At 35.1% G+C, this 14,664-nt stretch overlaps 1 protein-coding gene across 5 annotated transcripts in view; it reads right to left on the reverse strand.

Moving 5' to 3' along the window:
* The window catches only part of SMYD3 (SET and MYND domain containing 3), a 954,064-nt gene that overhangs the window by 135,173 nt on the left and 804,227 nt on the right, over window positions 1-14,664 (reverse strand). For all 5 annotated transcript variants that reach the window (XM_074262568.1, XM_074262569.1, XM_074262571.1 and 2 more), the window contains 2 exons: window positions 12,752-12,839; window positions 8,734-8,908 (listed from right to left, as the gene is read on the reverse strand). In XM_074262568.1, the coding sequence (XP_074118669.1) occupies window positions 8,734-8,908; window positions 12,752-12,839 (263 nt within the window). The remainder of the gene's footprint in view (window positions 1-8,733; window positions 8,909-12,751; window positions 12,840-14,664) is intronic.

Raw genomic sequence — 14,664 nt, forward strand, 5'->3', positions numbered from 1 at the left:
CTTTTCTGCTTTGCTTTCTTTCATTTCCTCTGTTATTTCTTTCACACCCTTCATTCAGGAAATACAGATAGGAAATGTCTATTCACATCTATGACAATAACATTTACATTTTTCTTTCTAAATGTGCTCTTATTTGGAAACTGAACAAAAGCAAGAAAAGGCACACATAAGTATTGGAATAGTCATCATAACGCTCTAATTCCCAATTTCCTCATTTGAGTATTCACAAGTATTACCCATCTCCTTTCAATAGCTTAGCAGAATGATTGATGAAATATTAAGTACAAAGCCTCTCCAAAAAAATAAAAATCACAAAACAATGCTGTCATGCAATAAGTTATGTCAGGCCAATATCTTATGTTTTAAGTGTCAAAAATTAGAGTTAAAATTAGCTATTAAATTGGGTAAGTAGTAGAAATTTTCTTAAGTACACAGGTGTCCTTAATTTAGAAATGTCTCCTACTTTCTCTTTAACTATATTCTGAGAATAAAATATAGATGGTATCACAGAATTATAAATGTAGAGATGGAAAAAATTGTAAAGGTCATCTAGTTTAGTCTTTTTACTTTGCATATTAGGAAACTGAGGTCTACAGGTATTAAATAATATATATATATATATATATATATATATATATATATATATATAAAATATTATGCAAATAATAACTCACTAAGTTATATGTCATTATATAAATAACTCAAATAGGGGCAGATTTAGGATTTGAACCCAGGTCTTTGGACTAAATTTGTGGACAGAAGTCAGAAGGGATAGTTCATATACATCCAAAAATTTCTGGCAGGTTAGAAGTATGGGTCAAATCTAACAAGATGAAAATAAAGATCAATTAAAAATATTCATGGCTTCAGTTTTGAGAATATAAACAGAAAGATATGACAGAAGGAAAAAAAAGCACCTGAGAATTTAACTGCAAGGCAAGTTGAATATAAATCAAAGGAAATGGAGATGCAAGAAGATGAAATGCCAATTACTTGCTGTTAACCACATATGATACTCCATCTCTGTACCTTTGTATTGAGTGTGTTTTATACCTCAAATGTTCTTTTTTTTCTTATCTCTATCTCTTGGCTCAAAGTTCACCTTATGTAGGAAGACTTTTCTGGGCTATCCTTTTGGAGATTAACTAAGTATATGTAGAAGAGATGGAAAGTATTTTCATATTCCTCTTTTCTATTAGAACATAGTTTCTTGAAGGCAGGACTGTTTTTGCCTTATTTTGTATCTCTAGCACATAGCCCAGTAGCCAATACATAGCAGCTAAATGCTTGCTGACTCACATGTCCAACATTACAGAGGCACTGAGTGGCACAGCTGGAATTCAAATATTGGTCTCCTAAGTTACAATTCTGCTATACTATATGTATGTTAAAGTATGGTCAGAAAAAATGTTCATGCTATTTGTGATGAACTCATGGCAATGATGCTTTTGAGTTTTTTTGAACATATATTAATTTTCAAAAAGCTTTACAAACATAAATAATATATCCTCTCGCCCCTTGTGTGAATAAAAGATTATAATAGTTTGATTTCCAATGAGTACAAACAAATCCATATAATTAAGAAGCCAAGAATAAGGTCAAGAAGGTTACCGTATTGAAAATGGAATATAAATGTCTTCTTCTCTTGGGGTCACCAGTTCAAATTTAGCTCCAGTCAGCAGCATCAAAAATCTCTAGTTGGACCTGACCTGCTTTCTGACCTCTTTTTAATCCTTCCAGAATATATATTCACTTTTCAAAACTGCTCCAACAGCAGGCATGGCAATCAACTCTAGGCAGCTCTCACCCACGTCTGCACCCTTTTCTCCAAACAAACAAAATTACAGCCTATAACATTCCCTGGGGAATGCAATGGATTGGCAGTTGATGGTACCGCTGCAATGTCCTTTTTGAGGGCAAGAGGGAACAAAGCAGCTATGATCTGTTCCAAAATCACATTCTAAAAGTTATCTTTTATACAAGTGCAAGAACCCGGGGTTCTTGGACCCTTTGGAGTTTACAGGTAAATTTCAGGAGACATATCCCTTAACTCAGGTGAAAATATATACATCTTTATTTTGACTGATCTCCAGCTGAAATCTAGCATTTCCTCCAATTACAATTTAAAAAAAAATACTACATTATTGTGAGAAGAGCTCCATAGGCTCCATCACACTACCAAAGGGATCCAGGACACATGAAAGGTGAAGAGCTTCCCCTTTAGGGTCTGGTCCTAGGTCTCCCTGTTCTCAAGTGTACTCTTGCTCCAAGTTCACACTTAGATAAGCCAAGGGAACAGGAACTTTGGTTTTGCACACATGTATTGTATCTAGGTTATACTGTAGCACATTTTATATGTATGGGGATCATCATAGGTGGAGGGAGGGAGGGGAAAATTTGGAAAAATGAATACAAGGGACAATGTTGTAAAAAAAATTACTCATGCATATGTACTGTCAAGAAGGATTGTAATTATAAAATTAATAAAAAAAATAGATAATCCAAGGGCAGCTAGCCTATGCAGGAAAGCTTTCTCTTAGCTTATTTTGTCCCTTTGCACTACTCTGATTTATGGATTACCGGTTTGTCAGCTTCATCTTTTCAAAGAAAAGGTTCAAGTCTCAACTGGTTGATGGAGATCAATGTAGATTGGATTTCCCATAATACAGAATGTACTATAAAACAACTCCTTAATAAGCTAAATGAAGCCTTAGGGATAGTAGTAGTAGTGGTTAGAAATTTATCTGGTGGTAGTATGTTAGAAATTTATCATTCAGGAGAAGTGCACAGAGTCTGTTTACAAAAAAGTATATAAAATTTCTTGAGACTGACCATGTACATATATACATCTGTATATATGTACAATATAGATATTTATAATTATGTATATAAATTATATTTGTAAATATCTATATATTTTTCTTCTGATATAATTTTATGAAAGGTATCTTCATTTTGCTTGAGCTTAGAAGGTGCCAAGATATTGTGATTATTATTATTATTAGATTAGATAGATAGGCTATTAGTATTAGATTCAATAAATTTTGTATTGAGGCTTCAGGTAGGCTTAAGAGACCAAAAATGTAACAAACAAAGGAGGTTCCTATAGGTACATATTGCTAGTCATATTTTCTTAAGACTAAGATATCAGGATAGTGGTATCATGATTTGCAAGTGAAATGGCTTTCAGTGAGGAAAGGCTGTATAAATTTACAGACTGCACTCTCCTCCAGAGCCAACTGGATCCAGTGGCAAAATATTGATCAGGACTATGGACATGGCAGCTAAGGAGCACAGTTGCTAGAATGTTGTATATGGAGTCTGGAAGAGTCATCTTTCCAAGTTCAAATCTAGCCTCAGGCACTTACTGTGTAACCCCAGGTAATTCACCTAGGCCTGTTTACATCAGTTTACATCATCCATAAAATCAGGAGAAGGAGAAGGAAATGGCAAACCATTCTAGCATCTTTGCCAAGAAAACTTCAAATGAGGTCACAGAGTCAAAATGACTGAACAATAAGTACATGACCCACATTCTGAAGGCAGAGGGCTAACTTGAAGATAATGCTCATCATTTGGGACTGGGTAGGGATCCCTCTGGCTTGTGTTTCCCTGCTTTTTAAGTTCATCTTTTACAGGAAGCCTTCACCAACTTCTGTTAATTCTAGTGTCTTCCCTCTGCTAATTATTTCCTGTTTATCCTGTATAAAGCTTTGTTTGTATATATTTATTTGTATGTTATCTCCCTAGGGATTGTTTCTAGTCTCTTTTTATCTCTCCAGGGCTTAGCCCAGTAAATGACTCATCTTACACATAGTAGTTGCTTAATAAATATTTACTGATTTGTGGAGATGTTTTAAATCTACATGTTGGCTCTAAACAAATGGTGAAAGTCTTTTGTTTTTTTGTTTTTTGTTTTTGTTTTTTTTAAAGACAGATTGGAAATTGACACAACCAAAAAAAAAAAAAAAACACAAAAACAACAACAAAAAAAAAACATAAAATGAAGATGGGAAGTCACATTACACCAACAAACAGGAGAACCTGGGACTAGCACACTTACCTTTCAAGCATGTATCTTCCTTACTCTGATTCCTTATCTCAGCAACCTAGGATTTGGCTAGATGTGTCACATTTGTCAGATGTGAGACTGATTGCTACACTGTAGATTTTGTTGCTACTATATAGTTGTTACAGTCATTTCCAACTCTTTGTTATTTCATAGACTATTATAGTCCACGGAGTTCACTTGGCAAAGATACTGGAGTGGTTACTATTTCCTTCTCCATTGCATCAAAGCAAATAGCACTTAAATGATTTGACCAGTGTCACATATCTGGGAAATGTCTGGGACTGAATCTGAACTCAAATCTTGATTCCTGGACCAGCCCTTTATCTACTGATCCTTTTGGCTGCCCCAGGGAATAGATAAGTAACCACAAAGTTCCTATCAGCAAGCATTTATTATGTGCTTACTAAGTGTAAGGCACTGGAGATACAAAAGGGAAATATGGCACAATCTCTGCCCTCAACCCCCCTTTATTTGGAGGTTATAGTCTAATAAAGGAGCTTTACCTTGTCATTCATTTGATGGCTACTAAGTATTTACGAGGTACATTATGTCTAGTGCACATGGGAAACATACAACTATCAGCCTTGAAAGGGTTTATGATCTCTTATCAACTCTGTGCCTCCTCATTCAATCCACAGACAAAGGTAATTCACTTATCAAGTCAAAGGCAGTTTTCCTATAAACTTTCTCTAGTCCTGACTGTCTAACAGAAAAGTATAATCTAGTCAGGCTTCTTAAACTATGGATTCAATCCCATATGGGATCATATAATGTAAATTTGTCAGCAGTCAAAGATGCAAAATATCCCATCAAGATTTAATTCTTTATGTAAAAATAAACACATCCTTCTCATTAGTATGCACATTTTCTTTCATCTTTAATATGTGACAAAATTGTATGTTTACAAAGAATTGTTTCAAAATAAATTTCTTTATGATTTATTATCAATAAATATTTGATTTGTATATCTATTTTATATATTTATATATCTTATGCTGCATAAAAATTTCTTGGATGAAAAGGGGTTGCAAGTGGAAAAAGTTTAAAAAGCCCTGATGTATAGAGATATTTTCCTCATGCAAATATATTTTTGTCTGTCTCAGAAAATATGTCATAGAGGAATAGTCAGTCAACTTTCCCGATTCAAATTTGGTAAAGAAAATTTCATGTGAAATTCTGTTGCTAAAAACTAAATTTCAAAAATTAATTTCTAATAGTCCATATAGAGCATAACCTATAAAATGAGCAACATTATAGTAAGCTAATGAAATGAGGAAGAAAGAGAAAAAGTTTAAGGGTAGTGGAAAATAATCCAAATTACTATTAAACTTGTTAGCTATGTTTCAGGGACTCTTAACTATTCAAGCAGACTGTGCTAAATCAATGAGCAGCTTGATGCATCATGTCAGTTCTCTTCAGAGAGAATGGTCCAATCTTTCTAACATACATTCCTAGAATAGCTAGTAGTAACTGGGTGGCGCAGTAGCATATTGGTCTTGGAAAGTTCAAATTTGACCTCAGTTACTTACTAGCTACAAGTTACTAGCTGGGAAAAAATCAGTCTCTGTGCCTTGGTTTCCTCATCTGTAAAATAAGGGTGATAATAGGACTGAACTTCTGATAATAGAATAGGTATGAACATTTTATCTCAAGATAAAATGAGATATTTGCAAAAACCTTTCTAGACCTTTAACATAGCTACTATTATTATTTTTCCCCCCTGAGGCTGGGGTTAAGTGACTTGCCCAGGGTCACACAACTAGGAAGTGTTAAGTGTCTGAGACCAGATTTGAACTGGGGTCCTCCTGAATTCAGGGCTGGTGCTCTATCCACTGCGCCACCTAGCTGCCCCCATAGCTACTATTATTATTATAGGCAAAATTGAGCTATGATACAAAATGCTACCTAATATACCAAGATGTCAACGGTATATCCCACCCGCAATTCCTTTATTATATATTCAAAGAATTCCTGCAGTACTCCAACATGACAAATGTTTCAAGTGTGACTCAGGGATTATAAAAACAGGCCACAAACATAATCTTTTATTAGTGCTCTAAAAGAAGTTTATGGATAAAGAAGGACATTGAAGAAACTAATGTGACCAAGTGAATCTTGTAGCTGGTTGTGCTGTGATTCATTCTCTCATTGACTGACTTTTTAATTCTTTGGACTTGTGTCTGAATTTCCCAGTTCCTGACCTATGATCCTGATTATTTAGACTCCCCATATCTGACTTCCTGACACCTGCTACTGAATCTTTCTAATGCTATCACCTGACTATTGGAAATCTGTCTATCCATCTGGATACCTATAGTCTTCTGCCCAATTGGATTTCTACCATCTGCCTGACCACTGGGCTTTTGCCATCATACCGCCCATTTGGACTTTGGATGTCCACTATTTCTATTTCATCTGTGCCAAACTTCTGGTTTTACACCTGGCTTACTGGCATAGCGCTTTACTTTCTGTTTCTCTACCTTTGCCTGAAGTACTTTCTGGATCCTAAGTTATATGTCAACTTCAACTTGACTTGAGTTTATTAGTACTTGCATTTTATAACTATCTATCTATCTCTATCTATATTTATATATGTACTGCCCTTACACTGATACTCCAGTCCCATTTCTATTTTAGGCTTATCTCTCTATATGTATGCATGTATATACACATGCATTGTATATATGTACACATATGTATGTGTGTACATATTTTATATGTATATGTATATATATACATATATATACACACAAATTTATTGGGCTGTGAGCTTATAAGGTGATCATAAGATTGAAATGTCAGTCCAAGAGAAACTGATGCATACATAAATTTTAAAATACATATACAACAACATATCTATACATATGTGCACATGATACATTTACATATGGGGGGAGGAGGGAGAAAGACAGTGTACTTATCAAATTCATTATAGCTAGATTCATCCAAGCTATGATTATAAATACCTAATTACATTCTAGGTATTGAAGATCCTGAGAGAAGGACAATGCCCTGTCCTCAAGGCAGCTTAAGTTTTATTTGGGGGTAACTTGTTTGCAGAAAGGGACATATAAAATACATATAATCAGTTCTGCTGGAACACCCTATTCTGAAAACATAAATTTGATCCAATGTGATTCCAATATTAGGAATATGTGGAAAATATGAATTTTGAGTTTGCTGGTGAGTAATTTCTTCTTGGAAAAATAAGGATGCAGAAAACTCATTAGGACCCTTCTAATACTAACTTCAACAAACCAACTTCAGGTTGTTGTCAAGATAAGAGTGTCATATTTTGTGTATACAGGAGCTGTAAGCAGAAAAAGGTTAATCCTTCACTCTCTTCCATTTTCAGTTGCTTCCTATCATGGGCTTAGGCCTCAAGCCTTGGAGTTATGACCTTATCAATTTGTGAGAGACTTTACCAAAACTGGGGGGCAGGCTGAGCAATATCCTAAGATAGTAAACACCATCACTATTTATTGTAGTTTTTTATATTTCTTATTTAACACATCTAAAATTGCTGCCATTTTTATTAATTTCCTATCTTATTTCATGTAGCACTGGTGAGATTTTTAAGCATTATGTTCCTAACTCTATTTTCCCTTCATAAAATCTTGTGTTTTTTATTGTGCAATTTTGCACAGTCATGTTTGGGGGGAATACATATGTGAGATTATGGTCAAACTGACTACACAAAGTTATTTCCAAGGGGCAATTACTAACAAGGGAGACAGCAGAAATCAGGACAGACTTCTTGTAAGAGTAGTACTTGAGCTGAAATTTTAAGGAAGGTAGAAATTGTTCTAAGCCTCTAAGAGGCTTTGCTTTGTTCCATGGAAGTGATACCTTATGCAAAGTAAGAGAGATTGGTAATAGAATGTAGTGTTTAGGAAACAGCTTGTAGACCAGTTTGAGATTGAGAATGAATGAGAGTAATGTGCAATGGAAGAAGCCTTGAAAGATAAGTAGTTAAAAGCCAGATTGTGAAAGGCTTGGAAAAATCAAAATTGTGCGGGTCTGTATTTTATCCTAGAAGCAAGAGAGTACCACTGAAATTTTCCAAGTCAGAGAACGACACAGTCAGAACTGCATTTTATAAATATCAATTTGGCACCTATGTGAAGGATCAAAGGGAAAGACGTTGGAGGCAAGGAACCCAATTAAGAACCTATTACAATATTTCAGGAGAGGAGTAACAAGGGTTTGGAAAAGGGTGGTGGGCCTCTGAGGTGAGAAGGGGATGAATGTGAGAGAGGCAATGGAAATAAAATCAATAACACTCAACAAATGATTATATGTGGATGTGAGGAAGAGTGAGGAGTCAGGGATGATTAAGATATGGTAACCCTGAGAAAATTGGAAGGATGGTTGTGCTCACTGCATAAATAGATGTTAGGAAGTGGGGAAGATTTAATTTTAAGATTTTTAAAAGATATTATATGATTTTGGACATAATTATAGTGTTTCTCTTAGCAGAGAATGATTTTATCTTCTGTTAACTGAGAATACACAGAGAAAAAAATTACTTTTTCAAATGGGTTTAGGAGTAATATAGAAATAAATCTTCACTAACAGGTCTCAGTTTGGAATTCCAGCCTTCACTAAGTGGTCTAGCTTATGTGGGGCCGCAGACAAACTGCTTACTTCACAGATCTTACCTGTACGGTTCCAGGGTTCGGCTTCCATAGAGCAAAGCATCTTCCCACAGACCAAGATTAATACAGGCATCCATTGCGCATTCGAGCATCTTTAGCTGATAGATGTTTCTGTCTGGAAGACGATCTCCATAGTTATTTATAAGAGTCTGGCACATATCCAGAACTTGCTCCCACTCTGTTATTAACCTTAGTTAAGGATCTTCATCAAGAAAAAAATACAAATTAAAAAATAAAGATATTCTAAAAGGCTGAAAAGCTCCAGGGCACTAACAGAAAGGAAACTCCTATTATCCCACACAGATAAGCTGCTGAAAACATACTTAGGAGGAAAAAAAAATCTAAGTGGCATCTTAGCTCTATGAATTCTGTTTACAATCAACAAACATCTTGAAACCAAGTCTCTGGCTCTGGTTATTACATTTTACTAGAAGAGGTGAAGGGCAAGAGATGAAGGATATAACAATTTATCCTTATACCATATCTTGTCAGCCAGAGCAGTCCTTTTATTATACTCCACTTAATAGATCCATTCATTAATCTCTTCTTCCCTCCATCCAACTACTCATCCATCCATCCATCCATCCCTCTATCCCTGCCTTCCTCTACCCCTCAATTCCTCTATCCATCTATCCATCCATTCATTTACTCCTCCATCCATCCCTATCTCTGTCTCTCCCTCCACCCATCTATCCAATAAGTATTTTATTAAGGGCCTGTATTCTAAGCATTGCACTAATACTAGAAATATAAAGACAAAAACAACCCTTACCTTTATGAAGCTTATATTATACTGAGGAAATCAACTTACAAATGTATAAGTAATATAAAAATATAGACATACAAAATAATTTGAAGAAAGTGGGATGGGTCTAACAGCTGGGGGCTGGGGCAGGAAAAGTATGTAGAAGGTTACACTTGACCCAAACCCTGAGGAGAGTAGGTATTTTACGAAATGAAGACGTTTTGGGGAGTCTTTGTATATTGACTACTTTCAAACAATTTCATTATCTTCTACTTTTGTCCAATCTGTTAAAATGAGGGACTAGGGAGACAGAAGATCTGGGGTAATTCTATCTTAATGGAGATGTCTACTTTGGTGAATCTCACTGATTACCATGATACCCAAATGTAAGGTATTTATGAAAAAGGCTTCATTCAAATAAGATTAAATAGGTTGAGCAGGTTATACGAAATATATATTTAAACACTGTCTTTTCAGAAAGGTAAATATATAAATAGTGCCTATGGGCCTTTATGTACCATGTGTGACCAAAAAAAACCCAAACGAACAAGCCTCTCAATAGATTTTTCTCCTACAACAGGTGTTCTGAACCCCCCAATCCCATTCCTGCCCTCCCACATACACACCTATTACAGGGAGATTAATGATATCACAGCCTATTTTTAGGGGTTTGATTGTAAAGCATCAGTGCCCCAAGGCTGTATCAACATCAAATAGGAACATTCCCATTTTAAGACTAACCTCCCTAAGCTTCAGTTTTCGCCTGAGTTTAAAAGGTTTCCATTACCTGTTCCCCACCTATTTTAGAGCCAGAGCCACGGGATTAATGAGGGCCTGGTTGTAAAATTCTCTAATACTCTCCAGGGTGAATGGCCATAGGAGTACCAATGATTATTATCTATGCTTTCAAAAGGGCCAGACTGGAGGAGCATATACATCAGCCTTGAATGTAGCTGCTTGCCCACTGCCCAGGGCTAGCAAATTTATCACTGACATAGAGCACACAATCATGATTTTATGTCTTTTATTACCACTATGAGCAGGGCCAGGCCTATGTGAAATCATTCGCAAGAATGAGTTTATCTTTCATCCCCTTAACTCAGGTGCCAAACATTAATGCTGTTTCTCAGTGTCCAAGGTCCCTTTCCCTGTGGCCATCTCTCTCCCTCCCCCCACCTAGTCCAGAGCCTTCCTTTCTGGACAGCACCCATCAGTCAACAAGCATTTATTAAATGTTTACTTTAATAGGAACAATAGCAACAGTACCAATAACAATGACAATACCTAGCATTTATATAATACTTTAAGTTTACAAAGCACTTTACATGCATTCTCACTTGCAGATGAATAGTACAATGTGTAGAGATCTAAAGTGCAAGAAAATTGGAAAAATAGGAAGACTCCACTAGGTTGTGAAGAACTGTAAATAGCAAATGATTTTCTTATTTGAAACTAGAGGTAATGGGAGTTCTTGGGAGTTTATTTGGGTATGGACGTGGGAGAATATTGTCAGACTTATGCTTTAGGAAAATCATTTTGGCAATTGAATAGATTGGAATGGGGACAGATGAGATAGAGAAACAGTTAAAAAACTACTGAAGTAGTCTGTGCAAAAGGTGATGAGCATTTGAATGAGGATAATTGCTATGTGTGTGACATCTAGAAGAGAATATATAGGAAGCTTGCTGTGAAAGGAGAAGGGACAAGATCTAAAACTATTTTGGTCATGATATATGTGGGAACTAGAATTACAGTAATAACTAAAATATTAGACTGGGTATAAAAAGAGGCATTCTGGTAAATGTTTAACAATTGTAATTTCTGAAAGAAAATACATAAACAACATACAATTAAGTTTCATCTGCATTTTTAACACTTTTCCCATCACTTATTTCTAGGCAATCAACAAAATAATATACAAAGTCCAGATTTGCAGTGTTTCTCAATTTCTAATTTGTAAATACTCACACTGAAAATGCAACTATTAAATCTAATAAGTCCTATGAATTGACTCTGGCAAGCTCCAGGTGTACTTCTGAGGGTGGAGATAAATTGGAGAATTTGAGGAGCAAATCTTTTGAAATTAAGACACAGAATAAAAACTTTAAAAGTTTGCTGTTTGCCTGCTTTCATATGAGAAAAAAAATCATAACATTGTGACAATTTCACATTTAAGGGAGGAGTGAAGATTACTTAGCACTCATATTGTATTTTAGTGCCTTTCTATATTATGCAGAATACCAAACCCCATACATGCGGTTTTGACCAATCTCTAGTCTTTTTACTTCTCTCTCTTACTCAGTCAAAACTTATCCATATAGTACTTCTTTAGGACTTTTTTTTCCCAAAGCAACAACTAGTGTACCTAATGAATTGCTGCATGTTTTTTGCATAATCTATATATTATTACCATACCTTGACAGCACATTTTATTTTTAACCAAGGCAAGAACCTCAGGGACCCTTAGTTTTGAGGAAGGGTCCAGATAGTAACCCTTCTTTCTCTGAACTTTACACCATGTTCTACACTGGTACCTTCCTGTTTACTCCAGGATTCTCTTCTAAATATTCTTAGATCATTCTTCAGTGAAAGTAGTCTTTGTGTTTCAAGCAACATGGCGGATTGGAAAATACCTTTGAATTATATCCGAATTATATCCATGTAAATCTATATTTGCCTCTGAAATAAAGGCTATAGCCCCTGCAAGGATAGATTGTTAACAAGAAAATACCCAAGTAATATGGAACCACCATGGCACTGTAGCCAGGGTGCAAGATTTGAACAAAGAAGTTCTAGGTTTAAATTTTAACCTTTTATACTTACTAGCAATGACTAGGTAAAAGTTAGCTTTTCTGAGATTCCTCTGTCTGTAATATTTTTGAATTCATATAGCACATATCTTTCCTTTCTAATTCCTTCCTGTCTCTCTGAACTTCTCCATTTTATCTACCTAAAGTTCTCATCTCCCATTTCAGCTCCCTCTTATATGCCATCTTCTTCTATTAGAATGTAAGCTCTTTTTGAAGGGGAACTATCTTTTTTGTTTGGGGCTTATGCCTGGCACATTTTAAATCCTTAATAAATATTTTATCTATTTATTCATCCATCCATCCTCAAAACAATGTATTAGCAATATCTCCTCACAACACAGAAGGCACAACGTGCCACTTCCTTAATAATCATTCAAAAGGTAACCAACCACAGATAACAAAAAAAGTAAAATTGAAACGTGAAACAGACCTAAAGACTTACTCTGACCTCTTAACAAAAGGATACTTTCTTGTGACTGGAGATCTTCAATTTTTACCAAGGAACCTTTAACTTCCTTCCAAGCTTGTTCCTCTCCTGCTAGCATATCGGCATCCTAATCCAGAAGTTACAAGACAAAGAAAGATGGGAAGAAAAAAGAGAAAAATTAGGTAAGAAGCTAGAAATTATACTTTAATGAGGTATATTATTAGCACCAACAATAAAAATAGATGGAAGGCATCACTTGGGAAATAGCTAGACAAATTGTACCATATAACTTTAGTAAAACATTACTATATGATAACAAATGATGAATGCAAAGAATTCAGAGAAACAGAGGAAACTGCATGCAGGTAGATTGGATCAAGTGTTATCTTCAGTTTAAATCCTGCCTCAAGCACTAGTGTGTAACCTCTCATCCTTAGTTTCCTCAACTGTAAAATCAGGATAACAAGAGCCCCTAAGGCCCTCACAGGATTGTTGTGAATTTCAAAAGCGTTAACAAATATGAAGATTTTGTGAAGCTTTAAAGTACTATATAAATGCTAGTTATTATTTGAATGCGATATCAAAACATTTTTTAAATAGACAGGAGATATTAGTGAACCAATTTTCACCTGGCAAAAAAAAAAGATCTTTGAGGTTATTACTACTCATAAAGACCTCTTTTTCAATAAGGACTTAGCCCAAAAGCTTATAATTGCTTATTTTTTAAATATTTAAAAAACAAATGCTTGCAACCTACTGAGCATGAGAACATGATTCCATGCACAGGAATAGGCTGAAGGCGGGAGCAGCCCTAGCCTAATTTAAGCTGGACTTTAAAGAGATACCATCAGAGGGTTCTATTAGAAAATTACAAAAGAATTCCAAACTCCAAATTTACTATGAATGAGAAGAAAAAAAAATCACTCTGGTAAACAAATATCTAACCTCTCCAAAACATCAAACAAATTGTTACAAATTTTATTTTTCTAAAGCACTTCTTTGATCAAGCCATTCCCCTAGGCAAGCCTTTCAAGTGTTCTCAGAGCCTTCAGATTTTAGTCCATTTGCCTGAGAGTAAGAACTAGGATGGTGATAAGAATACTATGGTCAGAAGTCAAAAGAACCGAGTTCAAATTCTGGTTCAAACATAACATTTACCAGTTGTGTTCATCAATCAGTAAGTCACTTAAAATCCCTCCTTCCTGGAAATTGAATGGATGCCATCAGTTGAGGAATGGCTGAATAAGTTATGGCATATGAATGTAATGGAATATAACTGTTCTATAAGAATTGATGAGCAAGCTCACTTCAGAAAAACCTGAAAAGACTTAAAAGAATTGATGCTAAGTGAACTGAGAAGAACCAAAAAAACATTGTACATAGTAACAACGAGATTGTGTGATGATCAACTGTGATAGTTATCTCTTTTCATCAATTCACTGACTGAAACTAATTCAAATAGACGAGATGGAAAATACAAATCACATGCAGAGAGAACTATGGAGACTGAATGTGGCTCAAAGCACAATATTTTCACATTTATTTTTTTTTTCTTGTTCTTTTCTCTTTTGATCTGATTTTTCTCATTCAGCATGACAAATGTGGAAAAGGTTAGAAGAATTGCACATATTTAACTTATATTAGATTGTTGCTACCTAGGGAGGGAAGGGAGGAAAGAGGGAGAAAAAATCTGAACACAAGATTTTGCAAAGGTGAATATTGAAGACTATCTTTGCATGTATTTGAAAAAAATACTATTAAAAAATAAAATCCTTCCTCAATTATAAAATGCTACCTTTCTCACAGAGTTGTGAGGAAAAGTACTTAGTAAATTTAAATGTGCTCCCAAAAAATGTAAGCTATTATTCTGGTATCCACATTTAGGCACCAAACTACTTTTTCACTCATTGTTAAGTCATTTTTCAGTTATGTTTGACTCAATGTAATCCCCT

This window comes from Sminthopsis crassicaudata, chromosome 4, assembly GCF_048593235.1.
Source record: "Sminthopsis crassicaudata isolate SCR6 chromosome 4, ASM4859323v1, whole genome shotgun sequence".
Lineage (NCBI taxonomy): Eukaryota > Metazoa > Chordata > Mammalia > Dasyuromorphia > Dasyuridae > Sminthopsis > Sminthopsis crassicaudata.